We start from the raw sequence: 17,715 nt of genomic DNA, 5'->3' as shown, positions 1-17,715 counted from the left end.
GGGCTTAAGTGCGGCATCAATTCATTAACTTTATTACAAGTAAGAATTAATCGTTTCATTAGCGCTTTGGCGATGCCAATGAATCATAATACCAGAGGCCACTGTGAGCGGAATACTGAGAACGAAGACTAATTACAATCAGAGGGGAGAGAACATTTGTGCTGTATGCGTGGGCTGACTTAAAAGTAAGGTCAAGATTCCCAAATGATCACTGAGTACAGATCCCAAAAGCTGGACTTCTAACCCACTGAACAGTGTGATGCCTGGGGTCATGACTGTGACCTGCTGTGTGAACATGTCAATTTAAGTCAAATTGCTTTAGCTCATTTCAGAGGAAGTGGAGGCAGCAGTACGATTGACCACCTCTGAATTAGTTACGAGGTGGTCAAATACCAGCACACAGTGCAATAATCCAACTGAACCAGTAAATTAACTGACAGTCTCATTGACAGTTTGAGTGGTGTGAATGAATGCATGTATGTCATATAAGCATGGTTCCACCGAGAGCCTTATGGCTGTACACTATAGACCCTTTATCAGACACGACACACTGACGTCACACTGTTTTGTGGAAACTCTTGGCAGCAGTAAGAAAGCATCGACATCTGCGCACATTCAACATAGCCTAGATTTACATTTTTATTACTTCTAAACCAAAAACAATTGCAAAGATGTTTTGATTATTGCTTGAACTGTCACTAAGATTATATTGGGTTGTGATCTTTACAAAATAATTATTTTGGATGCAGCGGTTGTTAGCTAGAATGCTAACACTCATTGATATAGGATGTAGTAAAAGCTAGCCAAGGAGCCATTTTACTGGTTGAAGCTGAAGTGTTTTTTAAGTATAAATGCAGTTGATTTGTGATGATGACAAACATAGTAAGCAGGACAGTCATATAAGCCTTAAAATCCAATTATAATCCAAAAGTAGTGTGAAATGCACTCAAGCAACATGTAAAGAATTATTCTGCTGCCGTTCTTTAACAACTCCCCCTTGTTCTGCCACCAACTTGCGTGCGGCAATGTTTGTAAACACAGAAAGGAGATGTCTGTACGCCATAGTAGAACTCACCTGCATGTGCTGCTGGCGGTGCTACCGCCACTGGTTCTGGCTCTGGGGTGGGAGGAGGAAGAGGGGGGCCAACAACTTCCACTGGTTCTGGGGCGGGAGGAGGAGCAAAAGCTTCCACTGGGGGCTGAGGAGGAGGGGCAATGGGTTCACAAGGGGTAGGAGCAATGAATTCAGCTGGGGGAGGAGGCAGAGCGATGGGTTTGACTGTAGGCTGCAGGGAGAAAGCTTCCATTGGTGGAGCAGCAGACTCAACAGCAGGGGAGGAGATGGATGCCAATGAAGAGGAAAGGGGAGGAGGAGCAATGGGTTCAATTACGGGAGGGATAGGAGGTGCAATGGGAGGAGCAGAAGCAACAGGTTTGATTACAGGAGGTGAAGCAACAGGTTCGATTACAGGAGGAAGAGCAACGGGTTCAATTACAGGAGGAGAAGCAACAGGTTCGATTACAGGAGGTGAAGCAACAGGTTCGATTACAGGAGGTGAAGCAACAGGTTCGATTACAGGAGGTGAAGCAACAGGTTCGATTACAGGAGGAAGAACAACGGGTTCGATTACAGGAGGAAGAACAACGGGTTCGATTACAGGAGGAAGAGCAACGGGTTCAATTACAGGAGGAAGAACAACAGGTTCGATTACAGGAGGAGAAGCAACAGGTTCGATTACAGGAGGAAGAACAACAGGTTCGATTACAGGAGGAAGAGCAACGGGTTTGATTACAGGAGGAGAGGCAACAGGTTCGATTACAGGAGGAGAAGCAACAGGTTCGATTACAGGAGGAAGAACAACAGGTTCGATTACAGGAGGAAGAGCAACGGGTTTGATTACAGGAGGAGAGGCAACAGGTTCGATTACAGGAGGAGAAGCAACAGGTTCGATTACAGGAGGAGAAGCAACGGGTTCGATTAAAGGAGGAGAAGCAACAGGTTCGATTACAGGAGGAAGAGCAACAGGTGTGATTACAGGAGGAGGTGCAGGGATGGTATTGCATTCCACAGCAACAGGAGCAGGAACAGGGATGGGGGCCAGGGGTTCAACCTGCGGTGGGAGGGTTACCTGCTCAACAGATGCAGGTGGTGGAGGGGATGCCACAGGCTTTAAAGCAGCTAAGGTAGGAGGCGGGATCACCATGTCAATGATGGTCGGAGCTGCTACCTGTTCCATGGGGGGTGGAGGTGGAGCCACTACTTCAGTGACAGGTGCAGGAGGTTGAGGTGGTAGTGCGATGGGTTCTATGGGTGGAAGCGAGGTGATGGGATCGAAGGGGGGTCTGAGGGGAGGCACTGGAATGAGGAGGGAGGAGGGAGCAGCAACAGGGGGTGGGACCTGTGGAAGGGAGGGGGGAAGAAGGGGAGCTATGGGCTCCCTCATTCGGTTGATGACATTCTCAGAGAGCTGCAGAAGAGAGAGAAGAGCAATGTGAGTGAAAACCAACAGGAGAGAAAAAAGCACAACTAACAAGGATATCAGATCTGAGCAACACTAAACACTTCAACTGAACCACACTCCAAAGTCTAAAAGGCAAGTTCTCACAATTTACTTGCCAAGCCTCAGCCAACTTAATCACACAAAGCTACAACTCTAGGTGCACTAGCTCTATTACATCAGCCTGAGCATTGTTTTCCCAATATGCATTTAGCAGTGGCACACACCGCTGCTAAAATGTGCCCACCTCCCCAATTAGTTAATTAGTTAGGCCTAGGCTAGCCTTGATCATGACCCCCTGTTCCATTACATAACACATAGGATTGATAGACGAAGGCATCGGTTTGAACAGGAGTTGCTTGAGGTTTGGTTTTGGAAGCATTGGAAGTTTTGAAATCATTTCAAAAACCAAAAAGGTTGAATAGATGCACACCTCGATAGGGTCTCCATGTTACAGCACTGGTTTATGGAAGACTAGAGGTCACGACTGGTGTGAATTAGCTATCAAGCAACTCTGGAAGTGTAGTTTAGTCGAATGGCAGCACCCATAGCTGTATGGATCTGTGCAGACCTGCTACAGTAAGTGTATATTTTACATTTGAAAGATTCTTCCTTGCTGATAAAAGGGACATGTGTTTCAAAAGCCGTATCACAAGCGATGATTATTGACATTTCTAAATGTTAAATCACAGTCTTGATTGTGGGTGGCTGAAAACTGTAGAACGAAGACAGAATGCTGCCATTGTAGAACACTGCTTGTGATATGTGGGTGTATAATCTACAACCTTAAGGTATGTTTTGTTTATTGATGCACGTGTGGCAAGAATGCAGAAGGAAAACACCCCCACACACCAGCAGATTATTCCATGTAAACATTGTCCTGAGTCTTCTAGCAACAAGGTGCTTCACAATAGGCATTTTCGTGCCAACTAGTCTTTACTTGAAACTAAACTAAAGCCTCTCAACCTATATTTAACTTCAATTGGCACGCAGGGTCCATTGCAACAGTTAAACACTTATCAGCTTACACGTCAGACAGAAAATTCACGACACGTGTTTTGCATGACATGGATTTAATGGTGCAACATGGATTAAACTAATGTTAATTACAAGGTCATAAAATACAAGTATTATCTATTATAAACTAAATGTCGTCATTACTAAGAACTAGGTCTAGCTGTATCCAGTCATTAATAATTTAGACAACGCGAGGCCATTGCATAAGCCCCTGTGTCAAACTGACAGCAAGTTAGCTAGCCTAGCTACCATAACAAACGTTACTCTGGCATAACATTGCCTATTTGTTTGGTAATAATATAATAATAATGCAGTAGGTCGTTCCTATCATTTTTAACGCGCTTCAATACTTCCGAGCAGCATTTGGTTATGCAGTACCTCATTGTTGTCATCCTTTCAGTACTCACCCTTATGCCCTTCACAACTGTGATGTTGTCATTTTCATCCGACTCAAAGGAGACGCGGCGCCTGCTATTGTTCGCTCCCATCTCTGACTACAATCAGCGAAAGTGATACCTAACTGCATGCAATGGAAATGGTTGTCATCCACCTGTTTTTAGCCAAAATTGTCAAGTCGCACACCGGGGACAGGGAGCTACAGGGCCGCACGCACGGAAACACTTCCGTAGCATTCCAGCTGTCCAATAAAGGCTGCGTTTATTGGAGGTGAGAATACGTCTTGTGCAACAGAGGTGTCCATTGGTTGGGGAATATTTTAAGACCCAAACGGATCATTATAGTGCACTTTCAATTCTGTATGCATACACATTAACCAACAAATAAATAGATAATTGGTGGGGAGAAGAAAGAAGACATGATGTAAACCACTCAAAATAAATACAAAACATTATAGTTAGGTATATATATATATATATTAGGTCTTTAAAACCATACAATTGTTAATCAGTTTGGATTATACTTAGACTATCTGTCATATTCACTGCTGTTCAATGGTAATTTCAATTGGCCTAATGATTTTGGGAAAAATAAACGCATAAATAGCTTCATCAGCTAAAACTCTATCAAACCCCATCAAACCCAAGCTAAGGTTATTTTATTAAATTATGTTTTTGTTGTCATTTCAGTCTTTGTAAACAAACAATGTACAAATGTAAAATATGTTGAAAACTGTCAATGATGCATGGACAATCAGTCCTTGCACCTATAATCTAGGTCCATCTTTGAATTTGACACTGGTAACATTTCTCCATCCCTCAGCTTCATAGCAAAACACAGAGGTGAATTCCATATAGACTACTAGGCCTATGCATATAGCTTTCAATGAGAGCGCAGCAAGGCAATCGGTGCATATGTGGGTTTGTAGTAACGCTTTTAGAATCTTTGGAGCATATGGTTTTGTCGGGTATTAAACCGGGGATAGTGAAAAAATAGGGGACAACACTTTTTGTTTATTAAATCCGGTTTTTATTTTTGTTAAGAAGACAGAAGCAAAGCACAACCTTTCACAGCTGTGTGATCTAGAGGCAGACACTGTGGGGACAAAACAATTGATTTCCATTCAAAATCCTATTTTCCCTAACCCTTAACCCTAATCCTTCACACCTAACCCTAAACCTAACCCATAACTCTGATTCTAACCCTAACCCGTCACCCCTAACCCTAAACCTAACCCCTAACTCTAATTCTAACCCTAACCCTTCATACATAACCCTAAACCTAACCCCTAACTCGGGCAGGTAGCCTAGTGGTTAGTGTTGGACTAGTAACCGAAAGGTTGCAAGATTGAATCCCAGAGCTGACAAGGTAAAAATCTGTCATTCTGCCCCTGAACAAGGCAGTTAACCCACTGTTCCTAGGCTGTCATTGAAAGTAAAAATGTGTTCTTAACTGACTTGCCTAGTTAAATAAAGGTCAAATATATATTTTTAACCTAAACCTACCCCCTAACTCTAATTCTAACCCTAATTGGAACCTTAACCCCTAAAATAGTATTTTTCCTTGTGTGGACCAGTGAAATATCCCCACTTGTCTGAACATCCCTTGTTTTTATTATCCTTGTGAGGACTTCTGGTCCCCACAAAGATAGTAAAACCAAACACACACACATACACACACAGAGCATCCCCATGTGTTTCTATTTCTCTGGATAATACATTTTTAAATGTTTTTAATGAAGCCAACAGTGGGAGAAACATTTCCCCTGTTTATATTCATATTATCTCCAGACAGTGGCTTTGTGTGAACATATTACATAATAAACATAATAAACATTTACCCTGGGCAGCAATGCCCTTGGGGGCACATGGTTAGACATGCAAGAGACATATTGTATGCAGATTGGATTGAACAACTGACTGCAACTATGATCCTATATGTAGCCTTGTGAGAACTTCATTATAAAGAGGATGAACAGTATAGTTATCTGTATTGCTGATGCAATGATATACATGGTTGGGTTACTTACAGTCCTTGTGGTGAAAGTGGGGATTTTCTTCTGGAATGTTGTACAGTTGGGGGGGTTGGGGCACAGCAAATTCTCCAGTGTTAAATCAACACTGAGGGTGTTCAATTTAACACTGTTCCAGTGTCTATACGGGACCACACTTTTAAGTGTTAAATTAACACTCTTCTTAGTGTAAAGGCTTATTTGCATATTTCCCAGTGTGCCTTGCCTTTCAAGTGAATTGTAGAGTTACCACCCAAGACTGAATTTGTAAGTGACAGAGACATGGTTGTTGCATTTTCAGTCCTATGGCATTCACCAAGTGAGATCCTTAGCGAATATGTTATTATTGAAATATAATACTTAAAGACAAAACAATATGCTTTATTTTGAGGGCCTAGTTTTACCCTAATACAGTGGACTGAAACTCATGGTTTTACAGGCCACGTCAGGCCTGCAAGTCATATTTGTAATTCCTATTGGAATCCTGCCAGAGTTTGGGATGAGACTACCTAAAGAATCTAAACTGGAACAACCATTTAAACAACGGGTGCAATAAATCCAAGTAACAGATTGGATTAGTTTAGAAAAACACATGTCAATCAATGTACATGCAAAAACATAAATATTGAAACAAACAATTCAAAAAATCTACCCGCAATAGAGCATGCTGGGAAATATTACATTGATTGGCGTGGTTTTGGTTCAACTCAGGTCCATGGTCAGTTGCCAAACATTGTTGAACGTTGCAGATAGAAATGCCATAAATAGAGCTGACGTGATTTCCTATCCTACATGTCGAGGCATGTTTGTTCTACATAACATATTTCTATCTGAAAGTTACAAAATGTTGCATCCTGCTGAACGTGCCAGCGGTTATTAACACCAATATTAGGGTTCTTTATTTACACCAATGAGTGTCAATTGAACACTTACAGAGCTAATTTAACTCCTGAATCAACCCTAGAAATGGTACACTGACAAATCTACACTACTGTAGGTATCACTGGCCTATTTGCTGTGTGTGGATGATTAAACTGATTTGAAAAAATGAACATAACCAGGTTTACATTGAAATGATGTGACAGAAATAAAAAAAGTCCCATTGTCTATTCTACAGTGAGCTATGTAATACGCACACATATGCTGTTACCTTGGAAACAACATTTTACTCCTCTATACAAGATACAGATGGAGGATCTTCATTTGAGCCAGTGTGCTACAGCAGGAAAATAATCCTGCAGGAACAGGAAATGTGAATTATGATTAATGAAAAACAAAAGGAGAGCCACACACTCTTGGAGTTCAGATGCAATAATGTAATACTAACGTTTTGACAGCCAAGCTGTCTTCATCAGGGTATAGACAGTAGACAGCTTGGCTGTCTATACTCCACTAGCCAGCACCTCGCCTAACCAGATTATAATTAACTGACATTTTTCATTAGGGAGAATCAAGACAGACATTTCAAAGTGGAAATTACAAACTTCAGAAGCCTTTTAAATACACTACAAGTTATCCTGCAACAGGGTGATCCTACACCTACATCTCACACATTGTCTCCAGAAGTGATAGTTGTATGTGTTGTGGGAAAACATTGAATTTAGATAGTACAAAACTATTTTTTCACAACTTTCACCTGTACTGTATTAGTGAGTTTAAATACAATTTGTAGCTACTGTGCCTCCTCCTTAATCTGAAATGAGGGGACTCAGAACTGAAAACTGGTTTAAAATATTAAATGCAATATCACACAAAATTATAATTCTTAAACCCTGGTATGAATTGTCCAAAAATGCACCAGTTTTAACAGCAGTGAGATTAATATACAGAAATAACAGGAGCCAGGCTCACTGCTGTTGTCCTTCACACCTACAGATGACAGTCACACAGCAATCATTTAGTGTACATCTACAGAATCTGCTGACAAATGACCTTGGTGCCATGTCATTGGAGAGATTAGCCCGAGACATGCCCGAGACATGTAAAATGGGACATTGGCTGCAGGGAGGGGAGGGTGATAAGAACTTGAAATTGAACTTGGCCCAAGGAAGTTAGAAGCATGCGCCCATCAAAGAGAAAGTGGCCCTGCATGACACAGTGATTGTTTCTATTTTGGAGGGAACGCCAAGATCTCCCACAATGTTATCTCTGCTGTCCACAGGCACATCAATCAGCACTGGGCCTGTTGGATCGACCCCCTTCCCCACCAAAATCAATGCCTTCTCCCATTCGGTTTGTTTCGAGATTGTCAGAGATACAGAGGAGCAGTTCTGGAAAACGCAGAGCTATATGTCCTAAAAACAGAAAGCCATTAATACACACTCACACACTCTCTCTCTCACGCTCGCGCACATGCTCACGCATGCATGTGCACGTTATCTCTCTCTTCCTTTTTCTGTCCCCCTGGCTCTCTCTTTCACTGTAGCCTACCGTGAGGGCTAGACTGGAAATCAAAGGCAGTGCTTCAGTACGTTCACTGTAGCCTACCGTGAGGGTTAGACTGGAAATCAAAGGGAGTGCTTCAGTACGTTCATTGTAGCCTACCGTGAGGGCTAGACTGGAAATCAAAGGGAGTGCTTCAGTACGTTCACTGTAGCCTACCGTAAGGGCTAGACTGGAAATCAAAGGGAGTGCTTCAGGACGTTCACTGTAGCCTACCGTGAGGGCTAGACTGGAAATCAAAGGGAGTGCTTCAGTACGTTCACTGTAGCCTACCGTGAGGGCTAGACTGGAAATCAAAGGGAGTGCTTCAGTACGTTCACTGTAGCCTACCGTGAGGGCTAGACTGGAAATCAAAGGGAGTGCTTCAGTACGTTCACTGTAGCCTACCGTGAGGGCTAGACTGGAAATCAAAGGGAGTGCTTCAGTACGTTCACTGTAGCCTACCGTGAGGGCTAGACTGGAAATCAAAGGGAGTGCTTCAGTACGTTCACTGTAGCCTACCGTGAGGGCTAGACTGGAAATCAAAGGGAGTGCTTCAGTACGTTCACTGTAGCCTACCGTGAGGGCTAGACTGGAAATCAAAGGGAGTGCTTCAGTACGTTCACTGTAGCCTACCGTGAGGGCTAGACTGGAAATCAAAGGGAGTGCTTCAGTATGTTCACTGTAGCCTACCGTGAGGGCTAGACTGGAAATCAAAGGGAGTGCTTCAGTACGTTCACTGTAGCCTACCGTGAGGGCTAGACTGGAAATCAAAGGGAGTGCTTCAGTACGTTCACTGTAGCCTACCGTGAGGGCTAGACTGGAAATCAAAGGGAGTGCTTCAGTACGTTCACTGTAGCCTACCGTGAGGGCTAGACTGGAAATCAAAGGGAGTGCTTCAGTACGTTCACTGTAGCCTACCGTGAGGGCTAGACTGGAAATCAAAGGGAGTGCTTCAGTACGTTCACTGTAGCCTACCGTGAGGGCTAGACTGGAAATCAAAGGGAGTGCTTCAGTACGTTCACTGTAGCCTACCGTGAGGGCTAGACTGGAAATCAAAGGGAGTGCTTCAGTACGTTCACTGTAGCCTACCGTGAGGGCTAGACTGGAAATCAAAGGGAGTGCTTCAGTACGTTCACTGTAGCCTACCGTGAGGGCTAGACTGGAAATCAAAGGGAGTGCTTCAGTACGTTCACTGTAGCCTACCGTGAGGGCTAGACTGGAAAGCAAAGGGAGTGCTTCAGTACGTTCACTGTAGCCTACCGTGAGGGCTAGACTGGAAATCAGAGGGAGTGCTTCAGTACGTTCACTGTAGCCTACCGTGAGGGCTAGACTGGAAATCAAAGGGAGTGCTTCAGTACGTTCACTGTAGCCTACCGTGAGGGCTAGACTGGAAATCAAAGGGAGTGCTTCAGTACGTTCACTGTAGCCTACCGTGAGGGCTAGACTGGAAATCAAAGGGAGTGCTTCAGTACGTTCACTGTAGCCTACCGTGAGGGCTAGACTGGAAATCAAAGGGAGTGCTTCAGTACGTTCACTGTAGCCTACCGTGAGGGCTAGACTGGAAATCAAAGGGAGTGCTTCAGTACGTTCACTGTAGCCTACCGTGAGGGCTAGACTGGAAATCAAAGGGAGTGCTTCAGTACGTTCACTGTAGCCTACCGTGAGGGCTAGACTGGAAATCAAAGGGAGTGCTTCAGTACGTTCACTGTAGCCTACCGTGAGGGCTAGACTGGAAATCAGAGGGAGTGCTTCAGTACGTTCACTGTAGCCTACCGTGAGGGCTAGACTGGAAATCAAAGGGAGTGCTTCAGTACGTTCACTGTAGCCTACCGTGAGGGCTAGACTGGAAATCAAAGGGAGTGCTTCAGTACGTTCACTGTAGCCTACCGTGAGGGCTAGTCTGGAAATCAATGGGAGTGCCTCAGTACGTTCACTGTAGCCTACCGTGAGGGCTAGACTGGAAATCAAAGGGAGTGCTTCAGTACGTTCACTGTAGCCTACCGTGAGGGCTAGACTGGAAATCAAAGGGAGTGCTTCAGTACGTTCACTGTAGCCTACCGTGAGGGCTAGACTGGAAATCAAAGGGAGTGCTTCAGTACGTTCACTGTAGCCTACCGTGAGGGCTAGACTGGAAATCAAAGGGAGTGCTTCAGTACGTTCACTGTAGCCTACCGTGAGGGCTAGACTGGAAATCAAAGGGAGTGCTTCAGTACGTTCACTGTAGCCTACCGTGAGGGCTAGACTGGAAATCAAAGGGAGTGCTTCAGTACGTTCACTGTAGCCTACCGTGAGGGCTAGACTGGAAATCAAAGGGAGTGCTTCAGTACGTTCACTGTAGCCTACCGTGAGGGCTAGACTGGAAATCAAAGGGAGTGCTTCAGTACGTTCACTGTAGCCTACCGTGAGGGCTAGACTGGAAATCAGAGGGAGTGCTTCAGTACGTTCACTGTAGCCTACCGTGAGGGCTAGACTGGAAATCAAAGGGAGTGCTTCAGTACGTTCACTGTAGCCTACCGTGAGGGCTAGACTGGAAATCAAAGGGAGTGCTTCAGTACGTTCACTGTAGCCTACCGTGAGGGCTAGACTGGAAATCAATGGGAGTGCCTCAGTACGTTCACTGTAGCCTACCGTGAGGGCTAGACTGGAAATCAAAGGGAGTGCTTCAGTACGTTCACTGTAGCCTACCGTGAGGGCTAGACTGGAAATCAAAGGGAGTGCTTCAGTACGTTCACTGTAGCCTACCGTGAGGGCTAGACTGGAAATCAAAGGGAGTGCTTCAGTACGTTCACTGTAGCCTACCGTGAGGGCTAGACTGGAAATCAAAGGGAGTGCTTCAGTACGTTCACTGTAGCCTACCGTGAGGGCTAGACTGGAAATCAAAGGGAGTGCTTCAGTACGTTCACTGTAGCCTACCGTGAGGGCTAGACTGGAAATCAAAGGGAGTGCTTCAGTACGTTCACTGTAGCCTACCGTGAGGGCTAGACTGGAAATCAAAGGGAGTGCTTCAGTACGTTCACTGTAGCCTACCGTGAGGGCTAGACTGGAAATCAAAGGGAGTGCTTCAGTACGTTCACTGTAGCCTACCGTGAGGGCTAGACTGGAAATCAAAGGGAGTGCTTCAGTACGTTCACTGTAGCCTACCGTGAGGGCTAGACTGGAAATCAAAGGGAGTGCTTCAGTACGTTCACTGTTGCCTACCGTGAGGGCTAGACTGGAAATCAAAGGGAGTGCTTCAGTACGTTCACTGTAGCCTACCGTGAGGGCTAGACTGGAAATCAAAGGGAGTGCTTCAGTACGTTCACTGTAGCCTACCGTGAGGGCTAGACTGGAAATCAAAGGGAGTGCTTCAGTACGTTCACTGTAGCCTACCGTGAGGGCTAGACTGGAAATCAAAGGGAGTGCTTCAGTACGTTCACTGTAGCCTACCGTGAGGGCTAGACTGGAAATCAAAGGGAGTGCTTCAGTACGTTCACTGTAGCCTACCGTGAGGGCTAGACTGGAAATCAAATGGAGTGCTTCAGTACGTTCACTGTAGCCTACCGTGAGGGCTAGACTGGAAATCAAAGGGAGTGCTTCAGTACGTTCACTGTAGCCTACCGTGAGGGCTAGACTGGAAATCAAAGGGAGTGCTTCAGTACTTTTACTGTAAATGCATTTAGATTTTCTTCAAGACATTTTGCAAGATATCAGTAGTGTTCTTGCTGAAACAAGCACGATAAGAAGTATACAACACAACAGAAGGGTTCTTGTGGGATATCAGAAGTTTTCTTGCTGAAACAAGCACGATAAGAAGTATACAACACAACAGAAGGGTTCTTGTGGGATATCAGAAGTGTTCTTGCAGAAACAAGCACGATAAGAAGTATGCAACACAACAGAAGGGTTCTTGTGGGATATCAGAAGTGTTCTTGCAGAAACAAGCACGATAAGAAGTATGCAACACAACAGAAGGGTTCTTGTGGGATATCAGAAGTGTTCTTGCAGAAACAAGCACACCAATGAAAGACATTTGCAATAGAACAGTAGTATGATAAATGCAACATACAATGGTTAGTATGGAAGTGGTGTTTTCAGTGGCGACCCGTCATTTGAGCCCCACATGTTTAACAAAAAAAAAGTTATAATTGTTACCTGTTTTGCATGATATTTTGGCATTAATATGTGTCACATATCAGTTCGCAAACAATGTAAAAATAAAGCTGCATACAAACATGGTCTCTTTTTTGCTTTCTTGAGGAAGGCAGCTCCAAAATGCAGGTGTTTCAGCCGAGCTCAGTGCTTTCTGTGGTGGTGGGGCAGCCAGTGGAAAATACAGAGCATAGGAGTTGGTCATGTTCTCTAGTTGCGCCGTGATTGGCTCAGTGTTCTGTCACTCGTGGGGACACTAGATCACCACAAAATCTACGGGGAGAGCTCGAAAATTCAAGTCCCTTGGGTGCTCCTATAGAGTTACATTAGAAGTGCCCATCCAAGAAGCCTCAAGGTCATTGGCCACAGATAAAATTATGTTATATCTACCGTAGCTTTGATTGGACTGATCATGTCAACATCATAGTTTCAAAATCTTAGCTAGAAAGCTAGACAAGCTGTCATCATCATGAATCACGTTGACAATGTACTGGCAAATCCTTTTCAATCCTTGTCATATGAAGAGAAATGATCGATAAAATGTATCGGTGATCCTCGGCCATTGGACATAAACATTACACAACAAGTTGGAAATCGCAAATTCAACAATGAGTGATTTGGAAGGAATCAATGACTAACTGCAAGTGTTGCAAAGCCATAATTAGCCTGCTATTGAGTGTAGTGGGTATGTGGTCCAAGTCTGGGTTTAAGGGTCTCTTTTCCAAGCTTAAAAGGATTAACATTCAACACGATGGGCCAGAAAAGGTTGAATACATTGGCCATGCTGTCAATCCAGCATGACTTCTGTCGCGTTCTATACAACTGAGAATTCGGAACTGGGAAATCTCAGACTTCAGTGATATCAAGGCAACTGGGAACTCGGAATAAAACGATCTCCGACTGGGAAAATACGATTTGAACGATCATCCAACTCAGAATTCCATGTAAGGAACTTGGCCTCTTTCTACAGCTCCAACCTGAAGATCACTCACGTCATGATTCAACCTTGTTTTTTTCCGAGTTCCCACTTGTCTTGAAAGCACCAAAAAATCCAGAGAATGCCATACTTTGATGACAAAGCTTGATGACAAAATTTGCCCACAAGAAAGACCACCGCACCACCTTCCTGTTCAAGTGAGTACAGCAGAACAAGGTGAGTCCAAAAATATCTTGTATGCTTCTGCATAAATTATGTAATATTCCAGGGAGATATGTATACTGTAGCTAAGAAAGTAAGCCCATGTGCCTCACCCTAATAATTTGGTCCCTTTGCCCCTCATAACTGAGCCTACTGTTCTGACTTGGTGGTGCACATGAAGCCTATAGCCAGTTTTAGAGAAATGTAATCATTGAATATTTTAAGAGCTTTCATTGTCTGCTAATATGCCCTGTTTATTTATCCTACGATTTTGTCTTGGTGTACAGGGAGAACACTGCCCATGTTCTGGATTCTGTCACTGTACATTTCAATTTCAAAAGTGCGAAACAAATTGTTATATTGACTACATCCGTCCTAGCTCTCTCATTAATGTCTTAATCGAAATTACAGATGGCCTCTTATGCGCTTGCCATCCCCTTATGCCATAGTTTGTACATCTCAATTGTCATTAGAAACCACATTTGTTTAAGCAAGTCAACCATGTCAGCAACGTTTTTTTAAAGGCAGTAAATGAGGCTGAATTCATTTTTCCGCTGCCAGACAAGGCTACGCTGATAGCCAGGTGTATCAGTGGTCAGGATTCACTCCGTGGTGCTGAAAAGAACGCTCTGCTGTTGGGACAGCTTTATGTAGGCCCTAACAGTTTGTCACAGTTATAGTGCAATTAATGTAGTAATGTGGCTTTCATGGCATGCATCTAACATTTTTGTTTTTTGTTTGCCCCACCAAGATTTACATGCTAAAATCGCCAATGGGCGTTTTGTAAGCACACAGGATTTGCATGAAACAAAAACTACTAAGAACAATATCAACAAGTCTAGACCGATTTTGGACTACAACTCCCAGCTTTCTCAGCCACACTACCGAAGTTGGAACAATTTTCCTCGTCTCTCATTGGTAGGTTGTCATTCTGTTTGGGTGCAGTAGCTGGAAAAATGGCAGCTGATACAGGGAGATACCGGAGTGCTGTTAGCAAAAGCAAAGACCCTTCAGGCTTACTTATTTCCGTTATAAGGTAAGCTCACTCAAATTGACGGTTGAATTATCCTATCGACATAATACGCCAGTGGGCACTACTGTTTTCATTAACTAGGCCTGTCATTTCAGGTCGTGGACAAGGAGAAACATCCTTCCTGTTGTTAGCTTCCTATCTGTTAGCTAGCTAGTTTTATGTCAAGCGAGTTTTGAGGAAATGTTAGTCAGCTACGCTGGTTAATGTTTGTCATCGCGACCTGTTCGCATAATTTAGCAGTGTTTATCATCATAATGAGTCAAATAACACTTTTCTTCAATAGTCACAAGGAAAGCGTGAGGAAGAAGCCACTTGCTAGCTAGTCACTCTTTTGACAGCTGACCTCCCCTGCTCATACAACAATCTCGCGACTTGGTACAGAGACAAGATAACTTATTAGCTAACTAAAACGAAATATCCAATGCATACTTGTTATTCAGCATCAGCACCCATTTATAGCCTGCTTTGCTGCCCTTCGCTGACAGGGTGCATTGATCATCATGGGTTGGCCTTAGCTTGAACAGTGTCGTTTATGTCATGACATGTCGTTGACTGTGTGTTTCCACGACATTTAAAGTAGCCATTGCCGTAATTTAGTAGAGTAGCTCTCTTTACCCCTTTTTTCTCTAGATTAAACGGAGCTGTCGTCTACTGGGTTTGACAGATGTCAGTGTGCATGGGGCGAGGGTCCTATTCTGCACGCAATTGTTGTCTGCAACAAAGATTACCTTCACTTTCTTATGTACCTTTACTTATGGCTACTGCTTGCCCAAAACGCCAGACTGTTACCATGGCTACCCCATGCCACTTTCGGATTCTAAAAGGGACTAGGCTACTGTCAGTCTAGTGTTTGAATTAGTCAAGGGTGATGGTGCATGTCAGAGCTAAGGATTCAGGTTCGCTAAGTTTAGGTGAGGTTATATGAAGGATGTTAACTAGTTAGGTTGGACATGACGGCATGGGAAATAACTAGTTATATTACATTAACAGAGAATGGATAAGATCACTTGCTTTGTGTTTCAGCTCTGACTTGTGTCAAGTAGGCATCTCAAGCCACTCTAGGGGGATGCCGTTGAGAATCTTCTCCCCCTTCCAGCTTTCCGCTGTGTGTGAAGAGCGAAGAGGCTTTAATGAGCTCTTGAGGGAGACTTTTACCTCTCCCCTTATTTTATGTGTGGTTGGAGTTTGATGAAATACAGGGCAAAAACAAGTGTTGTCAAGTCTGTTACTCAACATTGTCCCATCCCCTGGGTCTATGACATACAAGACTGGCATGGTTTTCAGGATATAAAACCTGGCACTTTTATGTTATGCCAATTTTGTATGATTATTCCTTACTGTAGGACAGGGCTATTCAACTGGTCGCCCATCAGCCAGATCCAGCCCGTTTATTATGTAAGACTGGCCCTTTCATCAATTCCTAAACATTAATCAAATATCTGCAACAAAATCTCTGCCAAAATCCAACATTCAGAGGCAAAATGACCAACACTATTGTGGTTGTCTAGTGTGGTTTCTTGAGCCTGTTTGGCATGTTGATTTTATAACATTTTTTTCTTCATATTCATTTGACTCCAGCGTTTGAGTGGTTTAAGCTGCAAAATATTATGAACCCATAATTCATATTCATTCGACTCTCGTACACTACGACCTTCAGGAACACGTACACTACGACCCTCAGGAACACGTACACTACGACCCTCAGGAACACGTACACTACGACCCTCAGGAACACGTACACTACGACCCTCAGGAACACGTACACTACGACCCTCAGGAACACGTACACTACGACCCTCAGGAACACGTACACTACGACCCTCAGGAACACGTACACTACGACCCTCAGGAACACGTACACTACGACCCTCAGGAACACGTACACTACGACCCTCAGGAACACGTACACTACGACCCTCAGGAACACGTACACTACGACCCTCAGGAACACGTACACTACGACCTTCAGGAACACGTACACTACGACCTTCAGGAACACGTACACTACGACCTTCAGGAACACGTACACTACGACCTTCAGGAACACGTACACTACGACCTTCAGGAACACGTACACTACGACCCTCAGGAACACGTACACTACGACCCTCAGGAACATGTACACTACGACCCTCAGGAACACGTACAGTACACTACGACCCTCAGGAACACGTACAGTACACTACGACCCTCAGGAACACGTACAGTACACTACGACCCTCAGGAACACGTACAGTACACTACGACCCTCAGGAACACGTACAGTACACTACGACCCTCAGGAACACGTACACTACACTACGACCCTCAGGAACACGTACACTACACTACGACTCTCAGGAACACGTACACTACACTACGACTCTCAGGAACACGTACACTACACTACGACTCTCAGGAACACGTACACTACACTACGACTCTCAGGAACACGTACACTACACTACGACCCTCAGGAACACGTACACTACGACTCTCAGGAACACGTACACTACGACTCTCAGGAACACGTACACTACGACTCTCAGGAACACGTACACTACGACTCTCAGGAACACGTACACTACGACTCTCAGGAACACGTACACTACGACCCTCAGGAACACGTACACTACACTACGACTCTCAGGAACACGTACACTACGACCCTCAGGAACACGTACACTATGCTACGACTCTCAGGAACACGTACACTACGACTCTCAGGAACACGTACACTACACTATGACCCTCAGGAACACGTACACTACACTACGACTCTCAGGAACACGTACACTACACTACGACTCTCAGGAACACGTACACTACACTACGACTCTCAGGAACACGTACACTACAACTCTCAGGAACACGTACACTACAACTCTCAGGAACACGTACACTACAACTCTCAGGAACACGTACACTACAACTCTCAGGAACACGTACACTACAACCCTCAGGAACACGTACACTACAACCCTCAGGAACACGTACACTACACTACAACCCTCAGGAACACGTACACTACACTACAACCCTCAGGAACACGTACACTACACTACAACCCTCAGGAACACGTACACTACAC

The 17,715-nt window shown here is 44.3% G+C and overlaps 2 protein-coding genes across 6 annotated transcripts in view; one reads left to right on the top strand and one right to left on the bottom strand.

Annotated features, from left to right (window-relative positions):
- Positions 1–4,200, bottom strand: part of LOC109864812 (repetitive proline-rich cell wall protein 2) — a 33,421-nt gene extending 29,221 nt beyond the window's left edge. The window contains exons 1-3 of one of the 5 annotated variants that reach the window (XM_031822073.1): positions 3,923–4,200; positions 2,130–2,468; positions 1,076–1,199 (exon numbers count right to left, since the gene is read on the bottom strand). In XM_031822073.1, coding sequence (XP_031677933.1) covers positions 1,076–1,199; positions 2,130–2,468; positions 3,923–4,003 — 544 coding nt within the window. In that variant the 5' untranslated portion in view covers positions 4,004–4,200. Of the gene's footprint in view, positions 1–1,075; positions 2,469–3,922 lie in introns of all 5 variants that reach the window. The other 4 variants (XM_031822075.1, XM_031822072.1, XM_031822074.1 and 1 more) reach the window with 4 other exon arrangements.
- Positions 4,201–14,516: 10,316 nt separating this feature from the next.
- LOC116352894 (exocyst complex component 4-like) overlaps positions 14,517–17,715 on the top strand; it is a 40,488-nt gene continuing 37,289 nt past the window's right edge. The window contains exon 1 of the mRNA XM_031822077.1: positions 14,517–14,648. Coding sequence (XP_031677937.1) covers positions 14,569–14,648 — 80 coding nt within the window. The 5' untranslated portion in view covers positions 14,517–14,568. The remainder of the gene's footprint in view (positions 14,649–17,715) is intronic.

This window comes from Oncorhynchus kisutch, unplaced genomic scaffold (assembly GCF_002021735.2).
Source record: "Oncorhynchus kisutch isolate 150728-3 unplaced genomic scaffold, Okis_V2 scaffold4062, whole genome shotgun sequence".
Taxonomy (NCBI): Eukaryota; Metazoa; Chordata; class Actinopteri; order Salmoniformes; family Salmonidae; genus Oncorhynchus; species Oncorhynchus kisutch.
The sequence above is the reverse complement of the archived record's forward strand: the minus strand, read 5'-3'. Positions and strand labels throughout refer to the sequence as shown.